The sequence below is a fragment of the Oenanthe melanoleuca genome, chromosome 1, assembly GCF_029582105.1.
Source record: "Oenanthe melanoleuca isolate GR-GAL-2019-014 chromosome 1, OMel1.0, whole genome shotgun sequence".
Lineage (NCBI taxonomy): Eukaryota > Metazoa > Chordata > Aves > Passeriformes > Muscicapidae > Oenanthe > Oenanthe melanoleuca.
In genome coordinates, this window is record NC_079333.1 from 74640958 (window position 1) to 74660324 (window position 19367).

The 19367-nt window shown below is 36.9% G+C and overlaps 1 protein-coding gene across 1 annotated transcript in view; it reads right to left on the minus strand.

Annotated features, from left to right (window-relative positions):
- NALCN (sodium leak channel, non-selective) overlaps positions 1-19367 on the minus strand; it is a 222972-nt gene that overhangs the window by 97884 nt on the left and 105721 nt on the right. The window contains exons 11-12 of the mRNA XM_056500515.1: positions 9848-9979; positions 3368-3535 (exon numbers count right to left, since the gene is read on the minus strand). Of these exons, the coding sequence (XP_056356490.1) occupies positions 3368-3535; positions 9848-9979 (300 nt within the window). The remainder of the gene's footprint in view (positions 1-3367; positions 3536-9847; positions 9980-19367) is intronic.

Here is a 19367-nt window from a genome sequence, read left to right on the forward strand (position 1 = left end):
GTGTATGGGGCTACTGAGATTCTGCAGTTCTTAGGAAAAAAAAGACTCTCTATTCCAAGGTATCACCTGGATTTCCACAAGAATCATGTTGAAACTGAAAGGTAGGAATTAAAGTGCAATTATTATTGTCTGACCTAATGTACAAGTCAAATACAATTACTATGCTGCTTTTGGAAAGAAAATAAGTATGACATAAGTTGTTCATACAAGGAGTTCACTGTGCCCTGTAGCTTGCTAATAATGCACACCTTTGGATTTCACATGAAGCTCATCTCCCTACCCATTTTTAAGGTATGCAGGATATGCTTGTCATCTAGATTTAACTACCAAAGGGGAGGGAGAGAGAGAGTCAACTCAAGAGAGTAAATTATTCTAAACACACCAGAGCCCTTATGTGAGATAGGATAAGCATCCACTGTCTTCAGTGGCCAACAAGGGTCCTAGATTCAGAGGTTACACTAGACAGCTTAACTTCCACAACACTGGAACAAGGTGAGATAAAGTCCTTTCTTTCCTATTGGTGTCATGACTACATTACATATAATCTGAGTACATGAAACTGGCTGCCAAGCAGACAGTGAGATGAGTGAGATTTCCAAACACTATTAAAATGTAAATACAGTGCCTTCTTACTTACAAGATTTACTCATGGTGTAAATGTTAGCTCTGTTGCCATCAATACTAGTTTCAACACAGACCCCAGTGGGGAGAAGATTTCATGCTAGTTGGTATTCCGAGTGGTGTTTTAGATAAAGTCAATTATCTGCCTTACTTTTTTCCCCTTTCTTTGGGGAACTTTAATTGACCTTTAAGCAACACACTAATCTTATTGATACTATTTGGTTTCTTCATTTATTTTCATTAGGTAACAAATTGAATCTAGCAAAAGTACATTCTAATGAATTTATGCATTTTGTGTAATTGGATTGCAAATTGTATTAAATTTAGGAGCTGTAGAAGATGCACTATTAGGATTAAATATAAAAATATATTAAAAACAAATTAAAATGAATAATACAAAAAAAGGAACCACAGCTTTGTTACAAATAATGGCTGCATCTCCTGCAAGGGATGATAGTTACTCCGAAAATGACTCAGCACTATTTTCCCCAAGCACAAATACAATCCCATCTCTTCAGTGCTGTGTAGGTTAAATTCTGCTTAAATCTCTCCCTTTTATGCTGGTTCATTACAGATCTCTGCAAAAATATGCAAAATCTGTCATTTCTCCACTAGTTTTATGTCCTACAGATATAGCTATGTAACAGTCCTTTGCTGTACTCGTTCACAGAGGGCTTTGAAGGTGTCTTGAATGAATGCACAGTGAATGCAAGGAAGATAGGTGGGAGGGTGGACAGTAGCCAATGTAGTAAAGACTGAGCGATGTGTTGGCAAAAGGTAATGATACAGACCAATGAATAATGCAAACTGAAATCTATGCAAGGAGGACTAGACAAGCCAAACAGTAATTCTTCCTTGCTATCCTGGAATGTGTCAAGAAGGACTTCTGTTTTCAGTAATCTGTTTTGCTGGCTGTCAAGGAACACATTTACCTTGTCTTCATGAATACCTAACGCCTGGAAATCTGCCTAACATTAAGATGTATTCATGTGAAAAGGACTTTTTGACCTTGGTTGATTTAAAAATGTATTATCTAGTCTGCACAGAACTTAACTGTGGAGGAATATGGTGTGTACCTTACATGTTGATATCAAAGGTATTCTGCAACCTTCCAATAATTCGCCTCCTAGGGTTCTTGGACTGCAAAATACCCAAAATACCCAAATCTTTCAGTGCAGGAGGTGGTTTTTGCTTGTAAAACATACGTCTTTCATATATTTTGGGGAAAAGAATCACATCCTGAAATTTTCTGTCATAAAAGCTAGCATTGTGTAATTAAAAAAACTACTGCCACAACCACCACTCCACTAAACTAATTAAATCCATTAAAAATAAAAGACTTATTATTTTATCAGCATCTGCCTACATTTTCATTATACTTTTAATCCTATGAGTTAGTGATGATGCCATGCATTTAGTCCAATATTCACAATTTATGCTGAAAATTCTTACAAAGAAGCCAGCATCCATAAATGGACTATGTTCTAATAAATCTGAACCAATTGTGAACTAAGTTGCTGACTGCTTTAACTGAGACCTCCAGCCATGCTCCCTTTTGACACAAGTGTGCCATTGCATACTCCTGACAGATCATCCTTCCTTGCACCTTAGATGTATCATCCTGCATTGTGTAACAACATTCTGCCTATCTGGACAGCAAAACCAAAGCTATAATGACTTAAAACTCTTCAAATGATATCAGGTGAAAATAAAATAAATTTTTTCATCCTGAAAGCTTTCTTGAGGAGGTCTGTAGAAACATTTAGAAGAAATACAGGCTGACATTTGCAGAAATCTGAAAAGGCCATTATGTTTCAACCCACACTTGGGGAGACTACTTCCCCCATTCTTTATTCATGTTTATAATATGTGCCACTCTAACTATAATCACATTTATTGACAGGACTTTGTCTGACAATTTATTATTTTCCCTTATTGAGTATTATTCACCATGGCAATCCATTGCTGAATAATGGGCAGATATGAATCCTTCAATATATATATTCTTTAAAAAACCCTTTCTTTAGCACTGGAGAATATAACACATAATGAATCTCAGTGCTCTCTCCAAAATCTGGATCAACCCTAAGCACTTGAAGGAGGATGAATGGGGAATTGGTTGGGCTGGCTGACAAGAAGAATCATAAGTCAGAATTAATCAGTCTTTTTTTGTCTCTCTTTCCTGCTCTTCCCCCAACTGAACATGCAGGAAGAGCCTCAATAAACACACTTTCCCTCCAGATAAAGAATGGCTGCAGAACTATAAAACCCAATCGAGGATGATTCTGGAGAAATTACCTAAGAAGACCCACAGTAACTTAGCTTAGCACATGCCAGCCACAGAGATGAAAATTTGGAGAAGCAACAGCAAGTGAATTGAGGCCTTAAGGAGAGCAGCCAGGAAAGTAGTGGTGGACACTACAGCAAGGTGATGTTGGAAACAGCTGTGTAAAAGGTCAAGGCTCAGTGAAGAACAACCAAGAAGCAAACCAGAACTTACTGAACAGTACAGCTCAGATAAGAAATGGGAGTTACCAATAACAGAAAGGATTTCTCAGCAAAGTTAGGAAGAATCCTATTTTTGTAAATCCAACAAATAAACATAGTTAAAACCAGAGATTTTTTTATTTTAAAATTATTCTCAAAATGAGTCAATACTGTGAGAAAACCGAAATTTCTGTGAAATGTAGATGAGTTATGTTTTAATTTGGTATATAGGGTAAAAAGTAAAAGTAGCTGATCATACCTGAAAATATGTAAATTGAGAGTGATAGAGGTCTGGATAAATATGGAGAGTGGTTCCAACTACAAGCAGCAACTCAAACTTGTGAAGAGATGAGCTGATGTATCCTGTGAAACCCAAACACCAGATCTTCAGAAGAGCTTCTAAATCAAACAGAACTGTAAAAGCAACCTAGATGGATATATAAAATAAGAAAGATGCATTTAAAAACTCTGAGTTAAATTAGAAGTTTCTATGTCATGATGTCTATCAGGGTTTTGTATGGCAAAAATAAAGATCTTCATAATATTTAACAAAACCAATTATATTCTAAACAGAAAAAAACAAAAATAGATTTCACTTCATAAAATTTTCTAGACTCAGCACAGACAGGTAGATTAATGATTTGGAAAGCATTTAGTAATAAATCTATCCAGACAATCTTTCACTTTAAATACATATATAAAAAAGAAAATTTGATGACTTATGACTTTTTCAAAATATGGAGCACCACATATGAAATTTCTGAAGAATTTTAATACAACTAAGAAAGATACCAAAGCTTGAAAATTGCTACTTCAGTTTTCTAAAACATCCACAGTAATATGACAAGCAAAACAGGCAGAAAAGAAGTAATGGTATTAGGCACCTAAAACAAATTTTAAAATGACAGGAAATTCAAAGTCAGTTCATAATTAGTTAATTTTCACAATGATGTTAAAGAACTTGGCATGGTAGGAAGTTACAAGGGAGAAATCTACTTATAGGGAATGACTTTGGGATTCTTCCAGAGGCCTTCTTTGAAATATTTGCACAGTAAAATGCAAAATGTTCAGTTTGAACAAACACATAGGTGTACATCTTCAAGTTTTACTTTCTCTTACTTCTCTCACTACCAAAAATCCTTCTGGCTAGACACACTTCCTCATGTGCCTTCTTATTTTACCACTGTATATACTCTGAGAAGCTCTCTTCCACACTTTCCAACAGCCAGGATATGCAATGGAAATGCTTTTCTGCAACTCAGAAATGTTCTCCTCTGACCCTCTGCACGCACTGAGGCTTAAAAGAGATCCTAAAATAACACTAGATCACATCTAAATACAATGAATACTTTCAAAGTGCAGTACAAATAAAGAAAATACATCTTAAATCTCCTTTGAGGACAAGCATTATTAATCTGTTAAGATGGAGAAACCAATTGACTGTGGCCAAAGAAGTCTACTGAATTTGGCAGGGGATAAAAAATTAGAGACTAGGATTTTTATCCTGACAATTAAAATTTCTGGGATGCTGCCTCAAGTATTTACGTTATTTAAAATTTCAACTTGACAGTCCATCAAAAATATATATTTATCAACATTAAAGAGGGAGGTTGTGAGACAGCTAAATAAAATTTTATGCATTTTATGTGTACAGGATTGTCACAAGCAGGATTTGAGATGGAAATTAAACACTGAAGTTTATGCCATTTATTTATTCCCCAAGTCCACACAGCTGTTTACAAGCAGGGCTACCAGCTATACCATATGGCTTCCTCAAGGCATGTGAAATAGTTATCAGGCTTCAAATCAAAGCTTTAAATCAAAGCTAAATGCTCCACAGCACACCAAAAATCTCTTCAGGAGATTTTCCTTTTCTTAGGAAAGAAAGACTACTAAGAAACATTTGTGTGCTTTCAGTCACAGACTGTGTAGGGACACATTTATGCTCTTATCCTCAAATGGATCTGGCCAGTTTTTCAGCCTGTGTTCTGGGATCTCAAAGAGCTCTAGGAGAACAATGAGCCAGGCCTGAAGAGACTATTCCTTTACATGAAAACCTCTAAGACACAAGGAAAATGTTTTAGCAAAAGATCTTGAAAGGAAAGCTCACTTTTAATGACACAACATCTAACTGAGTCCTAAAAGAAGAAGGGCATTGAATTAGGCAAAATGGAAGAGTGGTTAGAAAGCAGCTGGGATTCAACTCAGAGCAGGTGGAATAACAATGCCATTTAAATAAACACATACAGACTTCAGAGCACATAGGCTTCCTATTAGAACAAGACTAACAAATATGATGTTAAGTGTATTTTAATTTATTCTAAAAATGTGTGGGCAGGATCATTTGCATTTCACATACTTGTCAAATGAATTCAAACCACTGGCACTTAAAAATGTATCAAATGGTTTGCATAACATCTGATTACATTTATACACCTGTCTTCCTGCTGACAGAGCTTGTATTTTTTTCCTTCCTTGTAATTAATTACAGAAGAAGATTCAGAATATATGACTAGAACTTTTTGTTAGGTGTGAAATGTAATACAATTTCATAGTTTTGTGAGGTTTTTTTAAGCTGGAATAATTCCCTTCGTTGCTGTAAAGACAAGGCAAAGGCAAAACTCACATAAGAAGACAGTAGAAAAAGAAGGTGTAAGACATAAGAAGTTGCCAAGCAGCCACCCTCCATTATGTTGCCAATTCTGCTTTGGGGAAGTCAAAGAGGGGCTAACAGGAATGGGCCATTTCACTGACAGTCATGTCCCTTTTGGTCACCTGGAAGCTTTATGGTATTAATCCCACCTTCATCAACATTACCTTTTGCTAGTAGCCACTCAACACTTTTTATTTTTTGCAGAAGCAGAGCTCACTATCAGTCAGCACCAACAGTGACAGACTTTTTTTTTTTTCTTTGTAACTGTGTCTTACTTGAAAGGTTATCAAGCTGCCAGGAAAGATAAGAATTCTTCCAAGAAGGATCAGTGGGATTAAGGGCACAGATCTCTAGCACTTCCTTCACTACCAGTTTTGACACAGCATTCAATCCTTCCTTCATCCAGGACAGGGCAAAGGCTACCCAAAGGCAGCAGTGCAAGGGGACAGGTTACAAAAGGAATCCAGGAGAAACTATATAGGAGCACCTGGTTTTGAACTCTGGTATTCAGACAGTATTTGTAGGAATCATATGCAACTCAAATAAGACAGCTAGTCTGTAACATATTATAATGGAAGACCATATAAAAACAAACATCCATCACTGTTCTGTTCAGGTATTGAGCACTTAAAGTCAGCATCCTCATTAAAAATTACCAAAGTGTGTTTGTAGCTCTACTCTTTCCAGGATACTGCACTGGGGTTTTGAGTCATCCTGTTAAAATTCTGGTTTTGTTTAATCTGCAGGACTGATGCATACTAATTGAATGCCTGTCAGAACCTCTTATTTACTATATAAATACAAAAATTTGTTTTTGATATAACAAAATTATGCAAACAACAGTATACGGGTATAGATTAATTTCTTTTATCTTCTTGTTTAACATCAGCCTTCTTGAGTTTGTCTTTTTTTTTTCAACAATGAAAATAGGCTTCTCTTCTTGGTAAGGGGCATCTCAATAAATTAATTTAGATTTGCCCACTGAGTTTAAGTGGATGTATTTCTACAATTCTAGGCCTCTACAATTACGTGTGATACATAGAATGGGCCAAGTGAAATATTTTATTAGACATGTCTTCTCCTAAAGCCAGCAACTTCCAAGATAACTTCTGGAAAACATATCAGAAAGCCAGATGTGCTTGCTGTAGTCTATCTGGCCATTTCCTTTAGCAAAGTGAATCCTCATCACTATTGGCTACTCAAGTCAGCTCCCACTGAAGGGAAAGCTTCTGTAGCCTACTCTAATGGAAAAGACAGAGCAACAGCAGTGAATCCTGCTCCAACTACTCTTCTTCACCAAGCAAACAAACACTGTGGAATAATCTGCACTGCCTGAGTATTCAGCTTCTTCAAGGCTGTTAAAAATATTTCCTTTTTATACCTTTTGTGCTACAGAAAGAACAAGTTTCGCAGCAACCAAATAGGAAATAACACTAGCTTATCGATTTTTTTTTTCTCTCTCAGGATTTTTATTCTGCTACTCTTCTGATACTTTGTTCCTCCTTCTATGATATACTTGGGTTTTGTTAGTCTGATTTTTATAGTGCCTCTAGTAAAAGCATCACAAAAAAAAAAGAAAAACAAAACCAGAAAATCCAATAAATGGATACAAGAAATGCTTTAAAAATAAAAAGATCCCACCTTTCTTTATCCCAGAATACTTTACCTCATATACTTGGAAATATAAAAAGGAAAATAAATGAGTTTTTTGACAACTTCTCCACTAAGAAATCAATTATCTAAGCTATGCAGAAAGAGAAAAACGTATTGTTAAAGGAAACTGGACATTGCTTATAGGACAGAATTATAATACACTAGTCTTCTTTATATACTCACCTTGAATAAACCCTGGCAAGTATTTATACTGGAAAAAAACAAAACCCTGCAAACTTTATACTTTAAATGAATGTTGAAGAGATTGTTTCTAGCACTGATTAATAAAAGCATAATTATACTATATATTCAGATCCAAAATAGAAATAGGACATGCAATGTTCTCTATTTTGAATATAAATAGAATTAATGTTATTTTGTTAAGAATCAGGCTCCACTTGCTGTATCATGGGCACAAAACAAAAATGCCTGCTGTGAAGAGTTCATGGCCTCAGATTTTAATGCTGACTTAATTATTTGTTTCCAGCCAAGGATATTGTACTGGATTTGCCTGTGACAGGGTTAATTTTCTCTATCATAGTTTGCATGGTGCTATTTTGGATTCGTGCTGGAAACAGTGTTGGTAGCACAGGGATGTTTCAGCTGTTGCTGAGCAGCACTCACACAGAGTCAAGGCTTTTTCTGCTCTCAGGGCACCAGTGATGAGGCTGGGGGTGCACAGGGAGTGGAGAGGGGAAACAGCCAGGACAGATGATCCCAGCTGAACACAAGGATATCCTAAGCCACAGGGCATTGTGCCCAGCATATAAAGCTAGAGTAAGCAGAAGGAATGGGAGGGGAGGGGTGGGATATTTAAAGTGATGCTGTTTGTCTTCCTAAGTTACTGTTATGGCTGATGGAGCCTGGCTTTCCTGGAGATGGTTTCCCTGCCCATGGAAGTGGTGAATGAATCCCTTGCTTTGCTTTGCTTGTGTGCATGACTTTTGCTTTACCTATTAAACCATTTTTATCTCAACCCATGAGTTGTCTCACTTTTACTCTGACCATTCTCTGCCCCATCCCACTGAGGGAGAGTGGACAAGATGATGCATGGGGCTGAGCTGCTGGATGGGGTTAAACCATGATGGAGATTAAAATGAGTATTCCTGTCCTCAATTCTACTCTAAGATCTGTGGATCATTTTGTAAGACAACCCAGCATTTGCTGGTTTTATTCCAATGTCTTATTTTCAGGATAGTAATTTTCATTTTCATGTTGTTTTTCAAACAGTTTTAGAACTTGAGACAAAATAAAGACAACACATTTCAAAATTATTCTTGCAATTGTTGTCTATGCCAAAATTGCCTTAATATTCATACAAATTACAGCAATCCCCAGCAGCATGAGAGACAATGAAGAATGATGCAGCACTGCTGTCTTTATAATCTACACTTTTTTAAAGGTTTGGACTCTGGTGCTGTTTTTAACAGTTGTCTTTTTTTTTTCTCTCATCTCTGTCCCAGAACTGGTGAACTCTCACCTTCATATGATTTTAAGAGATCAGATAAAATTCTAAAACTAAGATAAAAATATATATATCAACTCAACCTTCCTTAAAAAAAATGAGATTCATAAAGCATTGTACTGTTATGGACTAAAGGGTTTAAAGTTGGGCATGTGAGTCTGAATATCAAATATATTTAGATATAGAAAACCACATAACAACTAAAACCAGAGAAACAACCAGGAGCATTCTGCTGTCATTCACTCTAGTCAAAGAATGACTCCCTTGGCTCCAAAGGACTGTGTAACTATTGAAGCCAGGGAACTGCAGTAAGCATAAAGTACAAATGTGCCCAATCCAGGCAAGGTTCTAGCATCTCTAGTGCATGCTCTACAGTAATATACTTAACCAGCTAATGACTCAAGCAGGCTCCCTGTCAGAATGTCACGTGTGCCTCCACTTAACTGGTTCAGACTCCTCCTTTACAAAATTCATGACTGCATAAATGGGTTTTCTTGTGGTGTACTCTTGCAATTGCTGAAGTCAACTATTTGTAACACAATTTTGATTATGCTTAAGCACCTTCTGGCAGCTGAGTACCAGTACAAAATAAAAATTATTTAGGAAGAAGTTCTATATTGTATTTTTTAAATACAGTGGTTTGTCCTTTTTTTTGAAATTAAATTCTTCTGAATGTTACACTGCTGCTAGAGAAAGATAGCAACTCAGCACCCATGCATTGCCTGCAGATGTTATACTTAAGCCTCAGCTCACTACCACTAACATTTTGTTTGAGGAAATTACCTTTCAAAAGGTTGTAAGATAGGGCTGTCAGCCATTGTTAGACAGAGGAAGTTGAACAAGCTAGCAAAGTATTCTTGGAATGCTTAAGGGAATAAAAAATTACCCACTAAAATGTTCTTGACAGTCACATCTTTTACTTGAGCTTATCTTGAAAATTACCGAGATATTCATTTCAGCATACTCACCTCAGCAAGGTAAAATTCATCATATTGTCTCTTGAAATTTTCTCCTTTATAGTAGTTGCTAGCAGCAACAATCACATCAACAGCAACCATACTTAGTATGAACATATGAAACACAGATGACCTCATCATTTTCTACAAAAGAAAAAGTAAATTTTATCATCAAAAGGAGTCAAACCACACTCAAGATCTATTACATTGTCAAAACATAATCAGCTATAATAAAAGCTACAATAAAATATGCATATTTTTGTACTTTTTAGTTTTTTATTTGCCAGTTGACTTCTTGAAAGTTTATAATTTAATGTGATATCCATTACTTTAGTATGTTTTAAAGCATAAAGAGCACATCTAGTCAGTTAATACTCCTGCTTTATGATTTATTCATGCAAACCTCAAAGACTTATTGTTCAGGAAAAAGTTAAATCCATTCTATCTTGTGCACTGCTTATGCTCAAGAAACACATATTTAGGGGATTCACCTGATGTCAAACTACTGCCTAAATGAATAAAACACATCTACATATAGTAGATATACACATGACGTACTCACAGATAATTCACATATCTGTGTACTTAATGCTTTGTGTCACTGCTGCTGCAACCACACAGGAAGAAGGCAAACAGAGGCACACAGCAGTGTCCAGAGTTTACATCTGTGAGATGCCAAAACATTACTGACAAGATACATAAGATGTATGCAGAAGTTCAAAGAAGTAACTTCTAACTTCTGAAAACTTAACCACTTCCCTCACTGGATCAGCCACAGTAGAAGCTAGAGTCAAACACACAGAACATACTGTTATTTTACATTAAAAATTCTTTGGATGAATGGTCAGTTATATTAATATTGTTTCACAAATTTCCACAAGTAATACAGTTCCAGTCTTTAATAGGAGTAAGTTATGTACCATTATGGTTCCTTGTGTTTGTGTGTAAGTTGTACTTACAGTGGAAAAGGCCATTTTTATTTCTTCCTGAGTTTATATGCAAAAGTGCCTAATAAAATTTCAGGAAAAACAGAACTCAAAATTTAGAAGAACTCTGCCTCCTTTCATCTTTTCCCTAAAGATTCTGTGTACCTGTACTGGTTTATGTTCACATAATCACCTATTTATTTATGATGGAAGGGAGTTCTTGAGATGATCTAGTCTGATGCTGCCTGCTTAAGTAGTCAGCTAGAGCAGTATTCCAGAACTTTGTTCAGTCAGAGTTTGAGTATCTTGACAGATGAAGGCTCTGTGACCTGTCTGTGCAACCTGCTCCACTGTTTGAACACCTTCACACACCTTCTGCTTTGTTCAGCTGTTCATCATGGCTCCACTTTCTCCCAAAACTCAGGGGCTGGAGATTCCTGAAGGTCAGTCTTACCTATCAAAATGGGTGAAAAAGGCCTCAAACAATTTCTGTGCCATTGCCTTGCCTTGCAAGATCTCCTAAACCTTTCAAAAGGCGACCCACATTTTTCTAGTCTACTTTTTGCTTCTCTTACATATGCAGAAGCCTTTCTTGTTGCCTTCCATGTCATGGCAGATTCAATCCTGTACCCCCACTCTCAGACAGGGTATTTGTATTCCTCTTGGGCCACTTGGCCCTGATTTCATCTCTTGTATGCTTCCTTTTCAATTCCAAGTTTTGTCCAGAGCTACTGGTTCAATTATGTCCTGCCACATTTGTTTGATTTCCTGCACTTGGAATGAGACCATTTTTTAACTTGAAGGAGGAAGATCCTTGAAAATCAACCATTTCTTCTGGAACCTCTAATCTCTAGGACTGTGTACTATGGGATACTTTGAAGCAGACACTTGAACATTAAAAAGTCTGAACACCAGGGTTGTGGTCCTATCTTATGGCTTTGTTCCTTCTTTGAAGGTTCCTGAACTCCACATTCTCATGGTCATTGCAAAAAAAGACTGCTCCTGAATATCACAACCTGACCAATTTCTCCTTCCAGGCAAGTATGAGGTCCCTCCAGAACACCTGATCCCATCAGTACATGTTTTAGGAAGCTACCACCACTGCAATGCAGAAACCTGGACTGTTTTCTGTTGTATTGTCCTTCTAGCAGAGTAGTTCCACTGCCCCAGGAGAACTGAGGCTTGTGAATGTGAAACGCATAGAATTATGGAACTGTTTAGGTTGAAAGGAATCTCAAAGATCTTCTACTTCAGAAGTATGCAAAATTTAAGAAACACACATTTTTACATTTGTAAGATATGTTAACACATTAGAAAATTCATATATATAGTTGTAAAATACTGTCATTCTCCAATGAGCTGAGATTGTTATATCCATGAAGAATTGTCAGCATTAACACTTTATGTTTAACCCTGCCTGAAGCTCAGAGTCTTAACCAAGCTTGCTCTTTTTTGATGAAATTAGAACATAATATGGGATGTATGGGAGGCTGCAAGGAGTAGCACTTGTTCAGCTTTTAGCAAAGCCTTGTGCATGCCTACTGAAGAATTCATCCCCACTTGAATTCCACTGGAGTTTAAGATAGCTTGCTTAAATTGAAGCTGAATGGATACTAAGCACGTATTTACAAGCATACAAGAATTGCCTCTTGTCTCTTAGTATCTGGACATTTTGTGTGAATTACAGGTATCATTGCAGACAGAAGACAGCTTAAACCCTTCTCATGCAAGCTGGCTTCCTTTTGATTCTAGTGACATAAAATGGTTGTATATTCTGCTCTAGAAAGGAAGGTTCAGGAAATAAACCTTTCAATCAGAAATTTACAGAACAAGAAGGGGCTAATAATACCTAAAGCACAGGTAAGTCACAAAATAGTGGCTAAATAAGGTCTTGCTTGTGTTTTTAATCCACAAGGCAAGCTATAAATACAGAATAAAGGTAGGGCTACTGGAATCAGTCATGCACTTTTTTCAGTGGTGTGATTCAAAACAGGTGCCATTCTATCCTTTACATTTCCATTTCACACAAATTCTAACCAGATAGTTAGTCTCTCTGCATATTTTACACTGTATTTTTAATGGTGTCAAAATTTCCATCATAATAATGAAGTATTCTATCTCAATTGTGAAAGTACTTGCTAAAAGAAACTAGTAAGTGAGGTTGCAAAAGGCAATTTTAGCTCCTTTCACAGTGAAGCAAAATGTTAATACAGGAAAAATGAAAGTGCATAAACTGTCTTGCTATACATGTACTTATATGCACACTTTGTCATCTAATCTGTACCAGTCGGACACCGGTGATTTAGGAATGCTACTCCTCAATTTAGTGCTGCCACTGATATGCTCCAAACCACACTGCCATTTGCTCACTCCCCCTGTCCCACTCCTGGCTGGAGAGGAGAACTGGAGGTAGAAAACGTAAAGATCATGGGCTAAAAACAATTTACTGGAGATGACAATGAGATAAGAATGAAATAAGAGAATAAACAGCTACAGCAACAACATTAATAACAAGAATATATAACATTAATATAAGAGAGAGGTGAGTGAATCACATGCAAAACGTTCAGCACTCCCTCTGCCACTCCTTCCAGAAGGAAAGACTCCTTGTTGCAAGAAACTCCTTTCCCACAACCCCAGAAATGACATGAGGTGGTATAGAATAACCTCCAGGTTCCAGCCATGCCCTGTTCTGGCCCCTGCAAAGACTAATCTTGTCCTGGCCAGAATCAAGCAGTCATAAAAAGATTTTTCAGTGGCATACTAATCATAGTTTGGTTCATAGAATCACAGAATGCTTAAAGTTGGAAAGGACTTTTCAAACCATCAAGTCTAACCTAGCACTACCACCATGTTCACCATTAAGCCGTGTCCTCAAGTGACTTAGCCACATGTGCTTTAAAAATTCCAGGGATGGTGACTCCACCACTTTCCTGGGCAGTCTATTCCAATGTTTGACAACCCTTTCCATTAAGAAATTTCTTCTAATATCTAATTTGCACCTCCCATGGTGCAACTTGAAGCCATTTCCTTTCATCCTGTCACTTGTAACCTGGAGAAGAGACTGACCCCCACCTTACTAAAACCTCCTTACATCTATATAGTTATAGAGAGGAACAAGGCCCTCCCTGAGCCTCCTGCTCTCCAGGCAAAACATCCCCAGCTCCCTCAGTGACTCCCCATAAGACTTGTGCTCCAGCCCATTCAACAGGGTCCTTGCCTTTCTCTAGACTCTCTGCAGCACCTTTTATTTTTCAGTAGGATTCAAAAAAGCTTTTTGTTAAGGTAGTCTTCCCAATTAAACTGAAAGGAGACTATTTAGCTAATAGGAAGTATTACACTGGCATAACACGATTCAACATTAAGATGATAAAGAAAGGCTCAGACAGGATGCAAACCAGGCACAGGCACAATAAAGGCAGGAACAGATGGCTAAGGCAGCAAATTAAGAGATAGCAGTGGTGAGGAACAATAAAAACACCTAGGTGCTGGCAGAGAGACAGTGAGCACACAGGGCCAGCAAGGTGGAGGTATCCACAAATAAGCAAATACCTCCACCACATACACAGCATTTTTGCTATGCTGAGGAGATTAAAAAAATCATTATTTTTAAATCCCAGGACTGGCCAGTACATGGGGACCAGATTGTTATCTGTGTTTCTTGGTTTTTTTCTACGTCATGCCAGAATCTAGCTGCTTGCTTGTCATGAATGCTGTGCATGATAAGGAGATTTCCACTGGCCTCTCAGAGAGACTGCTGCATCTTCAGGAGATCAATCACAGTACTCTAACCCACACACCTACTGTTCCCAGCTTCTCCTCTACTCTAATCTGCCTTAGTTTGTTCTTTCTGCATCACAAAACTTTAATTTGTATTTGCACCCTTCTAACAGTTCAGACACACCTCTGCTGCTGTGTACAACCATGAGAATCCACTGACTACATATTTCTGTACTTGGAATGAGGTCTAAATGAAAGCTGAATTTAGTCCACAGCTCTTGCCCAAGCCTTGAAAGTCATTTTGGATCATTGGATCAGCAGTTTATCATATAGATTACAGCCCTTCTCAGAGCACAAAGGCATGGAAAATTCTCCATGCAAACTTGAAAGAGGAAACATAATGCCAATTTTTGTTCTTGTTTAATTTAATGACCTTTTTTAATCCTTGGATGTGTGTTTCTTAAGCTGTGTAGGAATGAGATGAAAGAAATGTTCTGATGTTGCTGTCAGCCATATACATGGTAAATTGTATCTAATATTAAATTGGATTTAAGATTAGCTGTGTTGAAGAAGTCTCAAGTGAAATGCCCTGCTGCTGCCATCAATCAACTACAACAGTGATGAATTTCTTACATTTCTTACATTTACTATGAATTACCTATAATGCTGGCATCTGACTTCATGTAAGATGTTAATTCTCAGTGTTCAGGACACCAAAGAACCTGTCTGGCACAGTGTGTTAGAGATGCAGTGGCCATTAAAACCAATACATGAAAAACTGTTAATCATCCAAATTCTTTCATTGTTTGGAAATACACAAAGGAGCCAAAGATTTGTTTTGTGCTCAGATGGGAATTTCATGAATGCAAAAAGACTTCTAAAATACTACTAATTTATTTAACTCTAGGGACATGCTTGTTGCAGTTGAGGAAATGTGAATAAAAACTGCAATATCCCAGATTCACCCAAAAACTCAAGTAATGACACTGCAATTCTTGATAGGTAAAGACTACCTGGCTCACTTAGTCTTACAGAGCATTACAGTGCATGGTCTAAAGCAGTCTTTTGTTTCCAGTAGTATCAGAATGGGGTACATTGCTTTAATACTCCATGTTCCTGCATGGCAGAGGAAGGATGAGTGACATAAATTTGCCTTTGCCAGCTCACTGCCCTGGAGAACATGCACAGCAGCTGCCACTTTGCACAGCCAGAGCCACAGACACTGGCTCAGGAAAGCAACAGTCCATGAGAAATGAAGTCACTAAGCAAACTGGAATTACTGAATATTAAACTACCTTTTCCTAAAGCTAGATTCCTTCTGGGGGCTTGATATGTACATCAGGTATCACCACCCTTCATATAGGATTTTTGTTTCAAGTCCAAAAAGTCTTACCTACTAAACAAGTAAATGATAAAAAATGTAAATGGCAAATGTTGCAAAATTGTAGGGCCTGACAGACTTAATAATGAAAGAACCCATAGGCCATATTACCCTGATATTACTAACTCAAAACTGACCCAGCTGATAATGTTTAATATTATCATGTGAAACCTTCAAAGAGATGTCTTCAAAGGGCTCAATGGTTCCAGCTTAGACCTACAGAAATTTAGAATGTATATGATAATACTAACAGTCTTGGTGGTGGTCTAAGAAAACAAAAAAAAAGAACAAATAGTCTTGAAGAAAAAAAATACCAACAAAACCATAAAATTTATTAACACTGAGCAAGACATGGTGAGGATCTGACTGGAGAAAAGCTTTACTTATTTTGGCTATTTAGTGTGTGAAAAGCTTAGAGTGCATAATTGTAAAACTGGCAGGGTAGCTCTTGAAAGTACCAAACCAATTAATGAACAGTGTAAACATCATTTAACTAAAAGACTTTGATAATCACTGTATGGCTAAGCAGCTTTCTTTTCAGATTTTGATACTCTTGAATTGTGCATTCATCAATGGTAAAAATACAGCTGTATTTTTATTTCTTTATAGTTTAGATGTACTTTAATACTTCATAAACCAATAGTATCTCCTCCTCTGTGTTATAATGGAATGGCTCTGGCAAGGTTCTTACTCCCTTTTTTCTTCACTGCCTTTTGCTATTTGCACAAGGAAGCTAGGTCCTGCTAAAAGATTCCAGCCAAGCTTCCAGCTATACCTGTTTAAAGACCTTATACTGACTACATGATCATTGTGGTTAAGTTTACACCTATCATTATAATAATGCTGTATGTTATTTGTGATCCTGTCTATACAGGCCTACTGGAAGACCATCCTTTCTGGTAATTAGAATAAACTCTGATTTGTTAAAGTTGTTTAGATGTGCACAAAAGAGTTGGGTGATATTACTGAACAGCAACTGAAAAGCTTACATTTCTGCTAATCCAGCCTTTTTTCCTTATGGTCCCATTGGAGCCTAGATCCTACCACTGCAGTGACATGAAGGCAAATGCAAGTCCCAGCTTATTTCCATGCACAGAATCACCACGATGTGTGGAGATGCATTCTGGAACAGAACTGCAAATCTTATGATACACATTCACTTCACAAAGCCCAATTAACTGTAGTTATGTGAGCATCACAGAATATAGAAAACTTATTCAGAAGAGCTAACAAAGCATGACTCAGGTTCATTATAGGAGCTTGGAAAACACTAGGTCAAATAATAATAAAATGAAAGTATTGCAAGTACATTCTCATTCTATTTGGACATTTCAGAGGTCGGCTCATGACTCCTAAATGGATGTAAAGGGATTATGGGTTTTATAGAGCAGGGCCAGTTTAAGGCGAATGCGTAGAATTTACACCACTAAGAAAGGAACATGATTGCCAGTCATTCTTGATTCAATGTTGAAAGCAGGACACATCAAATGCCTCAAATAGTATTATAATGTATATATATATAGAAATAGCAAAATCCCCTTGACTTTAGGATTCTATGACACAAGATTTCTAAGAGTCACTAAGCAAAGATTCAATCCTGGCCTAAAGAAAAGACCAAGTTTTTGTATCCTATACATGTTTAGTATACTTATGGTGTTTATTTCGTCTCTTTTTTTTTTGCAAAGTGCTTGAAGATACCTTGAATGTGCAAGAAGCTTTAGAAAATCACATTCTATACACTGCTAATCACAGATAATTCATAGTGTGAATAGGATAAATTTGATTTTCATCTTGTTGGTTAATGGCCATCTGAGCAAGTACGAAATTGTGAAATTGCACAAAATTTTCCCTTTTGTTTACAGGACATTGTAGAGCATTTTACAAGCTATGTAACTAATTTTCTATAAACCAGTTTGCTTTCAACTTACTTTATGACTGCCTGACAAAGATATGCTTCTGAGGAGAATTTAGCAATTATTCCCATACTCTGCAATCTGAACATTTCTGAAAATTATTAAGCATTAACCAGAAATTTTATGGGAACAAGCTTTATAAAATCTTATATTGATGCAGTTATATATCAGAAACATTGCAAAGCTAAGATACCATCTAATGTATTTGAGAGGAACTTCAGTGCTAGACAAATTCAAATAATGCAACTTCACTGACTAAACAAGGTGAAGGATGAGTTTTAGAGATGCTGGAAGAGATGGCTTTTAGATGCTGCAAAGGAAATAAGTCAGAAGCCACAACTCAGATGTTTGGTGATGCCAAGGGGGTAGTCTTGGTTTTACAGTATAGGTTGATTGTCCCAGTGCAATGAGAGCAGGGTGGTTCTTCAGCAATTTTGCCTTCAGAGACTTGCTTTAACATTTTTATGATGGTAGAGAGGAAGTTCTTAGGGTAGTGATGTATTAGAGATGAACATAAAGACCCTTTAAGATCCACAGTGCAATGAAAAAATCTCCTTAGTAACTCTATGTTATTTTCAGATCACCTTAGCACAGAGAACTTTTGTTATCAAAAGAGAGATAATTGAGGAGGTATGGTGATAGTCAAGAGAGGAAAACAGTCCCCAAAACACAAACATCATAATTCTTGCAAGTTTTAGAATATGCATATGGAAACTTTTCTATAAATATTTTCTGGCTGCAGTAGAGGTGATGCTGGCTTAGCAGAAAAAGCACTATAGACAGTAAACTGTCCTGGCTAATAAAATATTCCACAAGTTTCACTTTACTGTGCTTCTCTTTCCACCTTCTATCACATCTGATTAGGATGCAAAACTCAAGGCAGTCACTGTATCTGTGATCTCACAGGGTCTCCTACCATGCAGCCTCAAAACAAGCTGGAAATGGGAGTATTACTGAATAATGGTAACATTTCAGGACATGCAAATATATTCTCCAATCAGTAAGCATAGGATTCTGGGCTACCACAATGTGGTTTTAAGGCAACAAATATAATTTTCAGATTACATGGTATAGCTAAAATCAGAAAGAAATCAGAAATAGTTAAGATCTTCCAAGAGTCTAAATGTCTCTGTAATATTTGAAAACACAGGTGAGTCATTAATCTGTCATGTTTACATAGACTCTCCTGCCTTTTAGCATAGCTAATTTTGATTTGAAAATTAAAAGCTACTTTAAAAAAAGGCAGAATGAATTCTATCAAAGGAACAAAGTAAAGTCAATAACAGCAAGAATGAGAAAATACACACTTAGGAGGTGAACAAATGGAAATAATGATAGAAAGCCTAATGAAGAGAAATGAAAAACTCTTATCTTAGAGTTTTTTGAGCAACCAAGCCTTTAAGGGTAAAGTTTCTGTCAGAAATTAGATACATTTTTTCCCCTTACATCCTAGATTTGAAAGCCAAATTTCTATTTCTGCTACAGGGCTAAAGAAAGTGTTGCATATGCCTCTTTCAGATGAGCATCCTGTTAATTCACATCTTGCAACAACAGAATAAAGCAGTAGCATAGATACACTTCTGTACGCCTCT